At 34.7% G+C, this 18,633-nt stretch overlaps 1 protein-coding gene and 1 long non-coding RNA gene across 5 annotated transcripts; one reads left to right on the forward strand and one right to left on the reverse strand.

Moving 5' to 3' along the window:
* Window positions 1-791: 791 nt before the first annotated feature.
* On the reverse strand, window positions 792-2,776 carry LOC145041629 (uncharacterized). Of its 4 annotated transcripts, none has more exons than XR_013680311.1 (7): window positions 2,426-2,771; window positions 2,212-2,271; window positions 1,957-2,111; window positions 1,629-1,838; window positions 1,457-1,538; window positions 1,289-1,337; window positions 821-1,081 (listed from the first exon to the last, which is right to left on the reverse strand). It is a non-coding gene; the product is annotated as an uncharacterized LOC145041629 (long non-coding RNA). The 4 variants fall into 4 exon arrangements; XR_013680309.1 differs by having other exon boundaries at window positions 1,931-2,111; window positions 2,426-2,770; XR_013680310.1 differs by having other exon boundaries at window positions 792-1,081; window positions 1,629-2,111; window positions 2,352-2,776.
* Window positions 2,777-2,899: 123 nt separating this feature from the next.
* LOC145041628 (DIS3-exonuclease-like protein) lies at window positions 2,900-3,694 on the forward strand. The gene has a single exon (XM_078989765.1). The coding sequence runs from the start codon at window positions 3,345-3,347 to the stop codon at window positions 3,552-3,554; it is 210 nt and encodes a 69-aa protein (XP_078845891.1). The 5' UTR covers window positions 2,900-3,344; the 3' UTR covers window positions 3,555-3,694.
* The last annotated feature ends 14,939 nt before the right edge of the window (window positions 3,695-18,633 follow it).

Here is an 18,633-nt window from a genome sequence, read left to right on the forward strand (position 1 = left end):
TAGCGTTGTGTAATTTTTGCTTATTTGCATTGTTTAATTGATGCTTGTTCATTTGTACTTTGAACGGTTTTTTGTATTCTCTCCATCTTCTTCTTGTATTTTTATTTTATAAAATCTTTCTACCGTTCTAAAAAATCTAAAAAGTCGTAAGAAAAGATGAACGAAAAAAGCCAAGATGCATGCAGAGGTGGTGGTAGTTTGTGATGTTTGGCCTTTTAATGAAATTAATAAATAAATATGGCATAAAATAAAAATAATGTAAAGATTTTTTACATATATTTAACCACGGGACGCGGAAGGAGTGGCAAAATGGGCAGTTGCACCTGGTTCATTTTTTTTTGGAGCAATTTTTTTTTATTATGTTATATATGCATAATATATTTGTTTAAAAAAAACTTATAATAAAGATAAGGATCATTTTTGTATGATTGAAACAAAATTTAAATCCTTTTTATTTAACATAAATTTTTTAATATAATTGAACGGAAGAATCATTGGTATAGTATTTGAAAATCACGTATATACAATCTATCAACTTTTTATATTAGGTCTCGACTTTAATATTTGGCAGATTTCATATATGATAAGCTAAATAATGAATTTTGAGTAGGAATGGAACGGAAGATCACTTTGAATTTTAAGATTTACTTTCTTAATTTCCTCTTTAGTGTTCTCATGGATTAAATAGACCACTTTATAGTGTTGGTCTGCAAAGATAACTTAAATGTCTAAAATACTCTTTTGTTGGTGTAGCCAAATTCTGTAGAATCAAGTGTTTGTAATGATCACTATGTGCAATTTGGTAACTTTAGCTTATAACTTTGTAAAACCATGAATTTGCATTTTAGACCACTCCTTTGGATAATATATAACATAATATAATGTAAATAACAACAATGTGCTTTCCTTTTTTTGTAGCTCGTCTGTGTGTTGAGATTGTAAGAGTATTACCAAATTGTCACTATAACCATTGGGGTTGAGATGAAGCTGTAGAACCCAAATATCATGCTTGCCTGCCTGACGGATAGAATCCTTCAAATTCCATGTTTACGACTCCTTGTTCTTCTCTATCACCCATAACCTATGATGTAAAGTACATAAATTAAAAAAAAAGTGTGAAATTTGGTTAATGTAACTATTGTGCAACCAAAAGGAATAACTTCATAAATTTCATACAAAAAAACTGTCAAAGAATTAAATAAATGTAAATGTAGAAAAGGAATTAACACTGGATTTGTTGATAATTTTATAATTTTATTAAAACGCATGAAAGCCTGGATTTACTAACCTTGTGTTCAATACCAAAAAAAATTTCAACTACCGATCCATGAATCCATCTGATTGTTCATGTAAGCTTAAGAGTATTAGGACATAAATCAAAATAAATGAAAGAATAAGGATATGAATTAACATAAGGAAGATTATATAGGGTGAGTTGTAGGCATTAGGATTCTACCATCTTATACTTCAATGACAACATCGATCATCTTTAGTTGTTTTTTAAATTCTCTTTTTGTTTCTCCAATATGACGTGGGCACTAGTGAGGAATATAGATACTAATATGTCAATTTAAAATCATTTTTCTTTTCAAATTTCAACCAATGAAAAGTTGTAAGGAAACTATCACCTGAACAAAATCCCGATGAGGCATATTTGCAAACATGTGGGGATTGTACATGATTGCTTGATTACAGGTATAGCGATTAGATTCCATTGATATAGTGATCCCGTGATCAATAATTACAAAACATTTAACAAAAAAAATAGTAGTGAAGAAAGTTGTCAGACAACCACAACTTGAAGGTCCGGTGAAGTGTGAAGGTGAAAATTTTTAAAGCTGAAATCAATGATTAACTGGTTAACTCTAATATCAGTAAATAAATAGCAAAAATTAAGGGATGCTATATGAGTCATTCTAAAAAAACTGACCAAAAGAGAGATGTCATTCCACTTACTTCGAATCCTCCTACTTCCCCTGTCATCTTCATACCTATCGGTGGTGGATGAGATTGGTGGTGGCGATGATCTAGACTTTTCTTCCGTGTCTTCCTAAACACCAAGTGTGGTCTGTTAGGCCGGTCGCCATCCATGCCCTCTTACGACGCTGTGTCTGATCACCAGCAGGAGCGACATAGTGTCGCTCAGAATAAGACGAAAATCACATGCAAGAATTACCAAAGAGGAGGTACGATCAAGAACAATTAACAAACCTGGTTGGGTTAGGTGTGCTTAAATGATAAACCACAGTTACATTTTGGGTGTGCTTCCTTCTGCATCAGATTCCACCGCATAAATTGCAAAACAAAACAATAGCATCACTACTGTAGTTAACGAAAAACATCGTCCCTACCAAGTATAAGTAGGGTTTTAAAATCGAATTGTTCTATCAATGAAAATGAGGGGTAGAGAAGGTGGACATGGGACCTGGTGTCAATCGACCGGTTTGAATCCGAAATCAAAGCCTCTTTACTTGCAAATCCCAAATTGATAGTGGTGTAGATGACTTCTATACAAATCGATGACAAAAGGAGTTGGTTGAGATGGAAGCCCTTGGAGGATTAAACCAAGGTGGGGAAGGTGAGTAATAGACGTAGAGAGATACAGAAGAAGAGAGAGGTATATGAACGGATGCATATTGAGTCGGTGGACACTAATCTCCTTTCTATTGGCTTTTGTAACACGTGTATTTGTAGACATCTTCCAGATATCAACAAAAAAAAAAAATTAAAACAGTTAAAAATGATCCAAAGGAAAAGAAAAAAAAAAAAAAAAAAAATCTCCACCTATAAGAAAAAACTAGTGTATTATATGGGGTTTGGTTTTGAAATTAATCTATGTATAATAATAATTAGTTTAATAGAAAATTCAACCATCAACCCCTTGAATTTCATCCGCAAAACAATGGGTCGAACCAGTGGTTTCGTGTCAATTTACAAAGCCAAAACAACCCACAAACCGTACATCCTTTATTACAAAATCATAAATGACCATCACTCACACACCCCACATATAAATTCGCAGATAAACACTCCAACAAATTCCAAAGTCTTTCAGAAAACCCAAAATCAGAATACCATCATCTTCGCCATCGGTATCAAAAATCACCCAAAAAAAAAAACAAATCAAGATTCCCATCATCAACCATCGCTGTTTCTCTCTCTACAAATCAAGAAACCAAAAACCCCGATCACAATCACCATCTTTGGAAATCAAATATCTCGAGGAAGGAAACCGAAACCAAATCGACAGAATCCGGAAATCAAAAACCCATCACCAGATCTAGAAATCAAGAAAGAATCAAGAACAAACCCCTCTTTCTTTCTCTCTATAAAAATTAATCAGGATGCTGCACTTGTTCTTCGCAGTAGCTTTCTCAGCGGTGCCGTTGACTCTGTATGTACCTCCTGTCAGAAGCTTGAATCTTTTCGTACAAACCATGGAAGATCTATGGAGGGAATCGAGCATCTATACGCATAGGGTTTACCCTCGGGTACGATACGCCTTCTGTAGGATCTTGGATTGTATGCTCTGCAACACCAACACCCCCCATTAGGCCCCCATCTCCGGCAATCAGCTTCAGCTTGTATATATCTTTCGTTTTTCACTGCAATTTCTGGTTCAGGCTTGGTTTCTGTGATGTTGAGTTTTTATATTCACTCGTAATAAAATCGACCAATTTTCTCTTTGTTTTTATTTCCATGATAGTTTATGCGTAAAATTAGGGACTTTAAAATAATAGGGTTGCGAATGAAATTTGTTTATGGATTGATAATGTATATTAATAGTGAAGGGTAATTAACTAATTATGATAATGTCGATTTGTAGTAGATATGCATTGAATGTGGGCTAGCTGTTATTGGTCGATAAAGAGGTAATCATGTGGTTCTACTTTCATGTATCTGTTCGATGAGCTCGTGATACCTTTGGAGTTGGGACGATCTTTGGTATTGAGTTTGAGTTTTAAATGTGTTCATTGATTTGTAAGATTATTTAAAAGTAAAAAGTATAAAAAAAAAGTGTTTGACAATTTAATAAGTATTTTTTTAAATCAATGAAATATTTTTGGTTTAGGTTAGTCACATAAGTTATTATTATTTTTATATATATATTACCATTCTACTTCTTTGTACCATTTTATATTACATCCTTATAACCGGTTGGTGGAGGTTTTAAGTGATTATAAGGATTTAATGTGATAGGTCCAAACAAATTCAATGATAATATATACTCAAAAAAACATAAGAGGTCAAATGTTGGGACGACCATTTGGACCGGGGAACCGGTACCAGAACCGGATATAATCGATTGGGTTGGGACTGAGACGATATTTTTATGGATTTTTGAAACCGGGAATCGGTAGAACCGGCAAAAACCGTAACCGTATGTTGCTAATTCTCGAAGACCGGTTTCAATACTGAAGACACGACAATAATTGGTAGGAACCGGAACCGGTAGAATCGGTGGTCCTGTTCGGTTCCTATTTTCCACCAAGTTCAGTTCTCGGGCTAGTTCCGGTTTGGGCTGATTCTGATGCTCATCCCTAGTCAAATGTGAACAAAGCCTAAACTATGCTACTCTTATAAGTCATTAACTTTTCTACGATAGTTTATTCACATCACTAGATAAGCGTTTTGGTATTTTTAGGATTTGTCTCGTTGTGTGATAAGTATACGGAGTATTAGGTAATTGATTATGTAAAGATTGACCAAACCAATGATGCTTAGTTGGAACTATGCTGGTGGAGGTTTTACGTGATTGTAAGGATTTAATGTGAATAGTCCAAACAAATTCAATGTCATAGGCGAATCTAGCTAATAGCCAGGGGTAACACGGGCTACCCCTTAACTTTTATCTACTAGTGTAAAATCCCGATTATTTTATGTACATGTGCAGTCTCTGAAGAAACAAATGTGCAACCCGTGGTTTAGGGTTCGATTGATTCGTCCTGCCATGTTCTTCCCCAATTCGTCATGTCCAATTTATGGTTTCCTTTTTCTCCGGACTTCATATAAAGAGCTCATTTAACCATGAGATTGAAAATGGTGGGGTCTATAGCTTCTTACGACTTAATGTTGAGGTTTACATCAGTTTAAAGGCAACACGTTCCAAAATCCCCAATTGTGGTTGTTCTTTTGGATCCAATCATGCTAGATGCCTTTGTGTTTTCCCATAATCCAGGTATGCTAGTAAATCTTGTTTAATTTTATGGAATACATTTACATGAGTCAACTTAGATATTCTAATTGCAGTTCTATTTCGATAAATTCTGTGAATTTTGTACATATATTTTTTTATCTCTAAAGTCTTTTAAGTTATTTGGCTCATGTTTAACTAATTCATGCTACAAAATTAGATTATTGAGAGATGTCATCACACTAAATTAGACATGTTCAATGTTTTGGATCCATTTTAGTAAATCGATGTGCATGTATTAGTTATGAGTCTTTAGCTAAATTTGGTGATTATGTTTGTGGCCCTAAACATAATGTCATCTGCAAATCCTACATGGAATTTGGTTGGTATAGTGACATGTTGGGTGTCGTACAATCAAGAAAATCTATAGGGAATTTGACAAAACATAAGGAAGAGATGTGGCCTTAAACCAAGTAGAGCTAAGAAACTTCAGTGAAGACTCATCCGGCCTCAAGAGGCTATTATCATAAATAGAACCACAACAACACTTGAGATTGAAAACATTGTTGTTCTTTACAACATTTGAATGGATACTAATAACAAGACATTGAGCTTTAACACATTACGCATGCACATCAGGTGATTTTAGGAAGAAACATAGGTTGGTATCACTCTAAGCCTTAAAGAACTAGTCAAGAGAGATTCTAAGGTCTTGAAGTACACAATCATGGGCAATGGGCCATTCATAGGGATCTTAATTGCATCAATATATTCATCAATGGATACATCCTATAGGAAAATATTACACCTATTTCATTCTGCATATAAGGATTAATCTTTGAACTTAGCTGCTTTCTATATATGTTTCACTGTCTCCCAATGTCTTCTGCCAACCTTTTTGCATCAAAGCTCCAAATCAGCCTTGCCTCATAAAACCTATGATGTAAATACCATTTTACCCTTTAGGTCTTTTGCATAAAAACCATCATGCTACCCCTAAACTTTTTTTTTTGATTTCACCATTGTTCAATGGTAATATATACTCAAAAAAACATAAGAGTTCAAATGTGAACAAAGCCTAAACTATGTTACTCTTATAAGTCATTAACTTTTCTACAATAGTTTATTGACATCACTAGAGAAACGTTTTGGCATTTTTCGTATTTGTCTCATTGTGTGATGAGTATGCAGAGTATTAGGTAGTTGATTATGTAAAGATTGACCAAGCCAATGAAGCTTAGCTAGAACTATGGTGAGCAACCATTCTAAACTACTAAACCTGGTTTGGAACCGAAACCGGTTTAGACAAATAATTAGATTGGTTAGACTACATCGGTTCTGGTGCGAGCCTCGATTTTTGGTTACATACTCGGTTGGAACCGGTACATGTTCTTATGTAGTTGGTACAATTAGTTAATATTTTAAGCTCAAATGATTAGAATAATAAGGTGTTTATAAAGAAATAAGGTGTTTAAATGTTTATATATAGTCTAAAATAAAGTACATATAGTAAACTCAATGTTGAAATAACATAAATTCAGCTTTGATACCATTTTTTCTCGGACTCATAACTCAATCAACATGTAACCAAATAAGGTGTTTATATAGTCTAAAATGAAGTACACACAACAAACTACGTGTTGAGAAAAATCATGGGATTCTGACTTTAAACAAAAGAGTTATGACAGTTGAAAGAAGATGAAAGATTGAGTTGGACCGAGCTCAAACTGAAACACCTCTTAAACAGGCTAGTAGAAATATGGTTCAGTGGTAACATAGAAGGCGGCCACAACTGCTAGATAAGGATGTAATGTCAACAGTCCAAACAAGTTTACAAATATGTAATTTGAACAATCCAAACAATTTTATTGGTAATATGTGAACAAAAAAAAATCAAAGGACTAAATGTGAACAAAACCTAAACTATGCTACACCAACCGCTCATAAAGATCTAACGTGACAAATCCAACCAAGTTTAATGATAATATGTGGACAATAAATAACTAAAATGACTAAATATGAACAAAACCTAAACTATATTACCCTTATAAATCATTATCCCAAGTATAGAAGTACAAATGATGTAACATCTCATTTTCACAACAAAAATTTTCATTTTCAGTTAAGGTAAAACTTCACATTTATAGAATCCAAGTTAAGAAATCCATTTGTTCCTAAGTACATTTGTTTATAAATCAGAGTGACATAATAAACGTGAAATCTTCATTGTTGCTAATGAATGTGTACAATCACGCTTTCGCCTTCCCACAATCATCATTGGTACCTGAAAAACATTTAATCTACAACTGTAAGCCAAAGCTTAGTGGGTTCCCATAAAATTCCACACACCACAATATACATACAATGTATGTACATCAGGCCCACAACATGAATACTATATTGCCCCTTGGCCCACAACACAAAGACTAGATTGCCCCCGAGCCCACAACATAAGACTAGAATGCCCTTCCGACCCTCAACTTATGATTGGATTGCTCCCGAGCCCACAACATAAGGCTTGAATGCCCTCCCAGCCCTCAGCTTATGAATGGATTGCTCCCGGGTTTGTTGGCCTACAACATAAAGCAAGACTGTCTCAACCCACCCCACTTTAATATGTCGACGTATGAAACAAGTAAATAATCAAGTAATCACATAAGCACTAACAACTATCTACCTTAGTCTAACTGTCTAACGGCTCACTACTATATACCCAACATCATACAATACTACACCACTACTAGCATATCTCTAAGGAATGATTAATTATATGTAACCATGGGTGAGATAGACATTCGAACATGAGATCCTGCTCTAGAGTCATAACCAGACAATCTTGATAATCCTTGACTCTTGAAAGCTTAGTCCCCTAAATGTTGTACCTCAAATGGTTCACAAACACCCAATGCAACAAGATGAGAGGAGAGACACCAGAAAAATCGGCAAGGGTTAGAACCTAATGCGCAGGCCGAAATTCTAATGACCTGGAGGGTTTATATATGGTTGAGGGTTGCTAGGGTTTCTTGAGGAAACCCTAATTTCCTGGTTAAGGCTTAAGCAACCCATGAACCTCTTACCAGTAGGCCTTTGATGAAATCTATAGGGCCTCCCTATATGATTTCGTCCACTTCTAATTAAGGAGTCTAGTAGCCCAGTTTCACAACTATCAATGATTTGCAAAACAGTCCCTTCATTATTAACTAGTTCCTTTAATCCCAAAATTAATATCAAATTAATTTTTGATTAATTATTAATTAATAATATGATTTCTAATTAATATATTAAACTTGTAATATATTAATAAAATCATTTTGAGTACCAATTTATTATTTCAAATAATAAATTCTACTCTCTCTCTCCACTAGTCATCCTGTCAAGTTACATGAGTGAAGGCAACTCAAAAGGACCATACTACAATCAAATCAAATACGTACGAATTATAGTTATGGGCTTAGACACCTAATCCAACACATAAGTCAAGATGAGAGCTTTATACCTTCAAAAAGTCAAAAATCTAGAGAAGATAGTGGATCCAACTTCCCTTCTTGATCCCTTGCACCAAGAATACAATATATTATTGTCTCAAAATTACTCATGAGAAAACCCATGAAGTAATTCTTGAGTGTGGGTTTATCCAATACTCAAAATTTTATTTCAGGAGTACTCATGAACATTGCAGCAACATTTGCTATGTCTAAGCACTTAGATAATCTACAGTCGGATTCATGACAGTCTTAATTCACTACTTACTTCCAAAAGCATGATCGACTGTGGATGTTTGAATAACCTGGTTATTCGGGAAGTAAAACATGCGAAGTGAAACACAAGAATAATATAATTAACTATGGTCTCAAAACTTTTGAATATAAATAAAACACTTATTATTTAATCACCAAATTAATGAGACTGTATTCATTATATAATGTTTCGAGTAATACACTTAATACTTGAATTAAAACAATAGTCATGCCATGATCCAATCACACACACTATGTTTATCTATGGTCCTTTATTTATAAAACAGATCAATTGAACACATCTCCAATGATGCTCATTTCACAGTTCCAAATCCTTATAACAAATGTGAGAATACCAAATTCTTACCACTACTAGAATACGTTAGAGTCTAAACTTTCATGCAATGATCCTATTGTAACTTCATGGAACCAAAGTCACAGAGACTTTGCCAATGATATTATAAAACATTCCATTGGAGATTGGTTACAAAAACAATTCCATGGAAATGAAGTCTCACATTCAAAGAGCATTCCTTGAACATCTTTTTTGCATTAAACTTACTAACTCGCACATATATCTTAATATCCAACTCCCATAATGGAAACATTTCCATATTCCCATATGACTATCAATTCTGAACAAGAGTTACCTCCGTTCAGAACATGTCAATATGGTCCTTCCGAAATTATACTATACTTCCAACCGTCCACAAGCAACCAATCTTTGGCAAAACCCAGATTTTCCTTAATAGTTGTTTAACAACTTTAGTCATATCTGGTTATAGTGCTTTTCCCTCTTAATTCCCTAGGCATTTGGAAAAACAGAGTGATTGAATATTATATCATATGCAATCAATCCTATATCTGAAGCATATGGAATTATATACATAATGTCTTACATAAAGACATGATACTTGATCAGTCTCTTGCTATAATATTTCCATATATAGAATTTCATATGTTGAATCACTTTAACACAATATTCATATACGTTCATGACTAAGTTCCATTAAAACTTTAATCTAAGCTTTTATATTCGAAATGAAGTATAATTATCTTCTTCCTTAAAACTTTCTATTATGAAACAGCGTCCAAACATGCAACTTTGCGAATTTGTAACCTCTGTTTCCTATAAATAGCATTGCTAACTTGCAACACTCGACATAACAATCACGCTCCCACTAGCATAACAATTATGTTCTTACTAGCATAACAATTATGCTCCCACTAGCTTTGGCATGTACCCAGAAATCAACATGTACCACTAGCTTTGCCATTTCCTACCACTATCACAAGACAAGGTTTATGATAAGTTCAAACTCATATGGACTGAACTTGCTTAATCTTAATTTCTTGCCATCCGGTAGCACGAGGGCCTATAGTGCTTCCAAGTTATTGAGCAAGTCACCTATACAGATCAATATACTTTCACTAATCAAGGTTATTTGCCTTATGCAGTCAAATGAAAAACATAGAACTCATAAGCATTGCCAACTCAACTGTAATGGGCATAGAAACTAGAATGTGTCAACACGATAGGTTATTAACCTCGGGTCGTGTGCTAGTGATTACTAAAAGATTTATTCTTGATTGTCTCCTGAGTCTTTTCAAGATCAACAAGACTCCCACTGACTTCTTGACATATAAGATTCTCTATTAAGGAACATTCCTCGACAAACAAATATTCAAGAATTAATGTGGGTTGTTATCAAGAAACACTTCATATACTTGGTCTTAGTTGGTCTTTGTTTTAACCATAACAACACAACTACCATTTTCAAATGTGCTAGAGCAAGAAAACATTTCTACTCCACATTTCATGAGGTGTTATAAACCTACATGTTACTCAAAGTACAACTTGGAATAACTAGAGTATAACTCTAAAACTTGATTTTGGAACGAAGTATAACTCAACTTCCTGATTTAACCAATTCAACAATACCTAATTCCTCTTCTTAGTCATATAAATGAACTAAGGTATCCTTGGAGGATCAGTTGTGACATGGTTCCATAATCATTAGGATGATCATAAAACATGATACTAAAGTACTCTCCTTTCCTTTCATATTGGAGAAACTTTTATCTTTCTGCCCAATGGAGTCTTCTTATTCGTTCAGCTACACCTTGAAACTTTTCAAGGTATCAGAATTATACTTAATCTTATAAGCATAACCATATTTATTGAACTAATAGTAAATCATGAAGAATGGGCCTATCGTCCTTTGTTGTCGATTTGACCAGTCCACATCAATGTGTACTAGATCCTTTAGCCATTCACTTGACTCATATATATATATATATATATATATATATATATATATATATATATATATATATATAAACAAGGAATTAGTCTCAATTTACCAAGGATCAAGATTCTCATATATCACACAATTCAAATTGTAAGATTCCAAATTTTTGTCCAATTGAAACTTGGGTGATGAGAATCCTTCCTCACATGTTAAATCGTGACATTACAACAAGCGATATAACTAATAATCAAATCCATTTTCAACATTTCTAATAAGAGAAACCTAAACACCAATTTTCATAAATACCACTGCAAGTAATCGTAAAGCAAATAAGATAAACCACAAAAATTCACTTTATTGATAATGTGCAGAAAACTTGTCCTTGAAATGCAAATACATATGAAAACTATGTTGCTACATATTCCTAAGCAATCTATCATAACTCCTAAGTAACAGCTCCAAATTCTAGTAATTGAACCATGTGACCGAAATCCATTTCTTCATATCATAATCAGCCTTTACTTCCTCTTAAGCTTCCTTAATTTTCATAGATTATGTAAAATAAAAAAATGCAATTGATCACATTATGTATTAAGAATCCATGATCAGGAACTTAATAATGAGTTAGATATTAGACGTACTTAAAGTAGAGTCATACATTTGACTTTAACATCTCTAAGATCTCTCAGGTAGTCTGGGCAACTTTGCTTCCAATGACCCTTCGATTGACAATAAAAACATGTGGACTCTATAGCATTGGCACATGGAACTATCACAGAATTGGTCTTTCTCTTATGGTAAAACTTTTTTACCTTGGCAGATTTCTCTCCTTTAGGAGGAGAAACCATTTCTGGACTATCACCTTTGTCATCACCAACGTCCATGGAACTTTGGGAGATAGATCCTTCAAACAAATTTTCTTGACCAGGGTGTAAAACCAGTTTTGCTTCAATAGTAATTACCAAATATGCTAGATCAATTAGGGTCACATCGTGATCTGTTATGTAGTAGTTCTTCAGGAACTGGCTATATGACTCAGGAAGCGATTGAAGAACCAAGTCAACAACTAGCTTCCATGGGAAAACGACACCCAACATTCCCAGTCTGTCAATGTGCGACTTCATCTTGAGGACGTGTGCATACACATAATTTCTATCTTGGTGTTTGTATGCCAATAGGGCTTGAGTGAATTTGAATTTTTCAAGTCAGCGAAATTGTGGGTCGGGGAGAATCACTGGAGGAGGTGGAGGAAGAGAAATATGATTTCCAGTTCCACTAATGCACGAAGAAGGGAATGATCTTTCAGCTTGGTCGAAACATGGAAGATAATCTTCAAACGGAAAGCTTTTTCCAAAAGGATGAGGAAGACCATAGTTGTCTGAAGTCGACATCTATAAAGGGAGAAAAACTCAAGTTAGTTGATTTTGATCCTTAATATAACACCCAAATTTAATATTAAGGCTAGGACCCGACACAATAATTCACAATTCATAAGAGGGATGTCGTAATCCAATTGCAAATTATTTGAAGGTAGGTAAATGACGATTTACCAATTCCACAACGAAAATGAAATTTTAAACGAATTAGGTTTTAGATGAAATTCCTAGATCTTTTGAGATTCATTGAATTATTCAATGACATGTTTAATCTCAATTATGCTCTCACATTGTGAATGAGATGTAGAGGATTACAAACGAGATGTGAATAACCATGCAAATTAGCTTGGTACCCTCGATTTCATTTGTCACCTAATCAATGTGTCGATTAACCACACACACTCCATTGATCAACGATAATTTACGAGAAACCCATTGCTAAAGTGCAATTTCATGGATTAGCATCAAATTCACATTTTTCCTAAATTAACTAAGACTGGTAATTTTATAAAAGCATTTAGTTACTTTATAATTCATTATACTTTTAATGAGAGTTTAGTGTCCTATCCTACCCGTTCGGCTAATGACCCTCCACTAGTCAAGAGTGCGGTGGGTGAGAGTAGATACCCAATGACGGTCATTTTACATGCTGCTTCCTTAAACACCCCTTATAAACTAGCTTCGTGAATGAGAACTACTAATGGTAAGACTGACTTTTCTTATACATATATATAAATTAAACTTTTAATTTTAGAATAGTATAAGAGTGTATTCTAAACTTTTAAAATACTAAGGTTTATTCTTTTAATAAATTAAACTTTTAATTTAATTAAATCTAAACCATTTTATGGATTTATTAATTGTCTTTTAATTAATCTTTTAATTAAATTAGTAATAAAGTACATAAAGATATCATCTAGGTTTTTCCATTTAAATTTTCCAAAAATAAACTTTTAATTTCAAATTTAAATTATAAAACCAAAAGGGTGTATTTCAAAGCTTTTCAAAATACTAGGTTAAATTTTAAATCAAAAAAATCTTATCATTATCCAAATTTAACCAGATCCTTTAATCATGATAAGGATATCACATTACCATTCAAAAAATCGATTTTAGGTAGTAAAAACAAAATAAGGCAATAATCCTAATCAAGATAAGATCTGAAAATCGGAAAAATAGGAAACTGACAAGTCAACTCGTCGAGTTGGCCAATGAACCCGTCGAGTTCATCCAACTCGTCGAGTTCATCCAACTCGTCGAGTTCATCCAACTCGTCGAGTTCATCTAACTCGTCGAGTTCCTACTTCAGACAACCAAAAACGATTTTGTGCTACCTTGGACAATTCACTATTGCATCAATTCAATTGAAAAATATCCTAACTCTGATACCACTGAAGGGTTATGAGCATATCTATATTTCTATGTGATCATGCAACCCTATTTGCTTTGGATTTAAGATTTTCACTAATTGAACATTCAAATAGAATACGAAATCAATAACCCTAGATCTAGCATACAATTTTCAAAATTTATATGAAATTAGGGTTAGAATATTACCTTACTTATTATGTAGTAATAACAAGACAATCTTGATGATCCTTGACTCTTGAAAGCTTAGTGCCCCAAATGTTGCATCTCTACTGGTTCACAAACACCCAATGCAATAAGATGAGAAGAGAGACACTAGAAAAATCAGCTACAGTTAGAACCTTATGCTCAGGCCGAAATTCTAATGACCTGTAAGATTTATATATGGTTGAGGGCTACTAGGGTTTCTGGAGGAAACCCTAATTTCCTGCTTGAGGCTTAAGCAACCCATGGACCTCTTACCAGTAGGCCTTGGATAAAATCTATAGGGCCTCCCTATATAATTTCTTCCACTCCTAATTAAGGAGTCTAGTAGCCCAGCTTCACAACTATCAATGATTTGCAAAACAACCCCTCCATTAATAATCAGTTACTTTAATTCCAAAATTAATATCAAATTATTTTGTCATTAATTACTAATTAATAATATGATTTCTAGTTAATATATTAAACTTGTAATATATTAAAAATTTTATTTTGAGTACCAATTTATAATTTCAAATAATAATTTATACCCTCTCTCCACTAGTCATCCCGTCAAGTTGCATGAGTGAAAGTTACCCAAAAGGACATTGCTACAATCAAATCAAATACATACCAATTATAGTTATATGCTTAGAAACCTAATCCAACACATAAGTCAAGATGAGAGCTTTATACCTTTAAACACTCAAAAATATGGAGAAGATAGTGGATCTATATCACACCCCCAAACCGGAACGACGGAAACGTTCGGGGGTGGAGGACGTCATGTAAAGTATCACAACAGCTGTATCATAGTAATTAAAGTAAACACAACCATTACATTATAATATGAATATTTACATCTTTTTTGTTACAAAGTTTGTATACATCAAAAGTATAATAAGTTAAAAGATGTGATTCTGATAGCTTCGTCTTTTCCAAAAGCTGGCAAGAGTACCTGTCTACTCTTGTCCTGAGAATACAAGCGATTTTGAAAACGTATCAGCATAAAGCTGGTGAGTTCATAAGAATTTTTCGTAGTAAAACCTCAATGTTATCAAGTTCTGAAAATGTATGCATGTTTCCCAATAAAATCTAATATTTTCTAACATGATTGTTTGTTACTATTTGAATAGTATGTTTGAAAACCCTGACTACCACCAGTATGTAGTGTATGTTCTGTTTGAAAACCCTAGCTACCTCCAGTATGTAGTGTATGTTCTGTTTGAAAAACCTGGCTACCACCAGTATGTAGTGTATGTTCTGTTCGAAAACCCTGGCTACCACCAGTATATAGTGTATGTTCTGTTTAAAAACCATGGCTATCAGCAATACGTATTGTAGTCTTATTTCTTAAAATAAAAGCAAGTGTTGTATCCCTGGAATACCCTCTGGTGTATAGTGTAGTAGTTCTATTAATTAAAATAAAACTACTGAAGAATGAAAATCCCATAAAGAAAGGTTAGTTTATACTATTGTGAGTTCGCATAACCATGCTAATATGACCGATGACCTCCGCGATGTTTCTTGAGGCGTTGTATGGTATGATATTTGTCACCCCAGGCATGCCTACCTAACTATAGCTAGCAGTTTAGGTGTGGGATTGTAAGTCCCAAATAGATCTATTGACAAATCTTACGCTCTCCCTCCAGGAGACTCTGACTATACTATGTGTAGAGGATTTAACCAGTACCCCGAAGGGTACAATGAAGAGATGTCTCACAACCCTATATTAACTAGTTTACGTGTTGTTCTGTATCATGTTCGCGTAATTGAAGCCGTTTGTAAACTTGGTAGAGCATAAATAATTATACTTAAGTAATTACTTAGCGTTATACTCTTGTTATTTGAACATAGTAATGAATATCATAAACTAAATCTGCCTTAGTTTATATGTTTAACTGTGTTAGTAGTTCGTATCTGTAAAACTGGTAATAAATGCCCCAAACTATACCTATTATAGTTTGATTGTTATGTTCATGAAACTGTTCTGAAAACTATGCAATTAAATTTAGAAAACGTCCCTTATGTTCTACATAATACAAAAAGGATAAAGTATCTGGATGTTCTATGAAACCCGTTGATTTGTATAAATTGCATAAGTTTTGACTCATTGAAAACCTTTATGTTTGGCTTGTATCCTCCCCCTGAAAACGTTTAAAACCATAAAAGCGTAGGGGTATGAACTCACTGTTTGACGTGGGGTTCGAATGTAAGATTGATATGGATGCTGAGTGTCAATTGAAGTCTCGAACACAAACGGATCCTATTTAACATATAATAACACATATATGTATTAGATTAGGGTATAACACCACTAATTATGGAAGGAAATCACCTTAGAGACTAGGAAACACTTGAAACTAAGTGTTAGAATCACGTGTGATTGAAAGAGGGAAGTTTGCGGCGACTTGAACATGTGTACGACCATGGGTTTGCGCCCCAATGAAGTTTTCGGCCCAAGAGTGTACGGAAAATGGGTTTACGGCCCAACGGGGGTACGGCCAAGGAGTTTGAGGCCGTACACTCTTGATGAAGGGTGCGATTTGAGGTGTTTTAAGGTCCTTTCTAGCCTCCCGGAAGTGTTCTGGGTCTCATGCATAGCTTAAAGAAGAGTTTAAGGCCAATCTTTGACCAACAACTAGGGTTTACGACCCATGAGGTGTGTACGGCCATACACATGGGTTTACGGTCGTATACCCTTTATGTTCATGCCTTTTGGGTCAATTTCTAGGTGAAAAACAATCATTTCTAGTAGATAACAAGTATAAGGAGTAGTTACTTATTATGAGGAAGTTTGAAGTGGGTTTTTAGCCACCAAGAACTAGTGTGTTCTTGGTTTTCTTGGTGAGAGATGAAGATTTATTCAAAGATGAGATTAATGAGATAGGAACATGGATTCACCACTAGATAAAGAAATGAAACACAAATCAAGATGGAGGAACACTTACATTTTTGAGGATCTTGAAGAAAAATCGATGGAAGTAGAGAGAGAGAGAGAGAGAGGGGAGGAGGAGGAGGTTCTAGACTTGGAGTGTGTAAAATGATAAATGAAGGCCAAGTATCCCTTATATAGGGGGAGTTTTCAGCCATGGGGGTGGGTGGGGGTGTACGACCGTAAAATCATGTTTGCGGTCGTACACTCCTCTTGAAGGAATGTTTGGCCTGATTGTTTTGTTATGACTTAGAAAAACTCATCCCTGAACCTAAAACTTGATTGTACTGAGCTTATAATGCCCAAATAGACCCAAAACAATGCTAAATGATGGCATAAATAAATCTGACTTGATTGATTTTGAACAATTTACACAAAAAGAAATTTCGGGTTGTCACAATCTAAGTTCCCTTCTTGATCTCTTGCACCAAGATGGGCTTCCTTCCTTTACAAACTTCACCAAATCAAGGGAACAACCTCAAAAATCAAGTCTCCAAGCTCAAACTCATGGAAAGGAGGTTAGGGTTTCGAGATGAGGAGATGGAGGCTGAAGAAGATGACCTAAAGTGGGAGTTAAGGTGTTTATATATGAGAGAAACCCTAAAAATCTCGGGTTTGGGCTGCAGCGGCTGCGACGTCGTGGCAATCCTCTTGTCGTGTCGTTGTGCCTACCGAAAGTGCATGTTTCATATCAACATTGCCATGTCGTGGGAATCCATGCACCACGTCGTGGCACAAGGTTTTCTCTAAAAACCCCATCTTTGATTTTATTATGCCTTAGTTAATATATTCAGGAAAAATGGGATGTTACTACTCTCCCCCACTTAAATTAGATTTATGTAACATTCGGGATTTGCGAGTATTAATATTATTTATTTTATTGAATAATAGGTTGTTTTTGGTTTGGGCCAGGATAGTTGGGTTGAGAAAGGCTTCACGTGGGGCGTACCATGCAAGGTACACGCAACATACTCAAGAGGATTGGGCAGGGAGGCCATGCACGTACGCCCAGCGTACCAAAGGGTACACATAGCGTACGCCTGCAGAGTCTAAAGTCCTAACTTTTAGGGTTTGATCTCTATATAAAGGACCTTATGCCTTTGGTCTAGCCTCCCTCTCACCTCTAGGTAGCCACCACGAAAACCCTAACCCATATTTGTGTGTCCTTGTGATTTGGAAGTTATTTGAGAGTATCTTAGTGTAGTTTTGGTGCTTTGGAAGAGAAAGGAGCTTGAAGAAGGAGCAAGAATTCACAAAGAGCTTGTAGATCTAGGAGATTGACATCATTTCTGACTCTTTTGAGGTATCAAGTTCCAAACTTTACCATTACATGCTTAGATTTGTTTATAGGAGTGTTTAAGGCCACTTCTGGACTCCATTGTTGAGGCTTCTTGCATCTTAATAATTTCAGACCATAAGAGCTGTCCTTTTGGGCTCTTGGAGGCACTAAGAGTCATAAAAATCAGACCTTGATGGTTTAGCCACAACCATATAAGTGTTTGATGGTCATAAAGCTTGTTAAAAGTACCAAAATCATGTGTTGACCCCAACCATGCATGCAAGCACATAAAGTTTGTGACTTTATGGATTAGAAGGTCTTAAAGGACCTGGATCTACATTTTGGACATAAATACTTAATGGATTAAGT

Source organism: Lactuca saligna, chromosome 4 (genome assembly GCF_052625555.1).
Source record: "Lactuca saligna cultivar CGN05327 chromosome 4, ASM5262555v1, whole genome shotgun sequence".
Classification (NCBI taxonomy): domain Eukaryota; kingdom Viridiplantae; phylum Streptophyta; class Magnoliopsida; order Asterales; family Asteraceae; genus Lactuca; species Lactuca saligna.

Bases quoted from the DNA above. Each gene is read 5' to 3' on its own strand.
- LOC145041628 (XM_078989765.1), top strand. From the start codon at position 3,345: ATGCTGCACTTGTTCTTCGCAGTAGCTTTCTCAGCGGTGCCGTTGACT.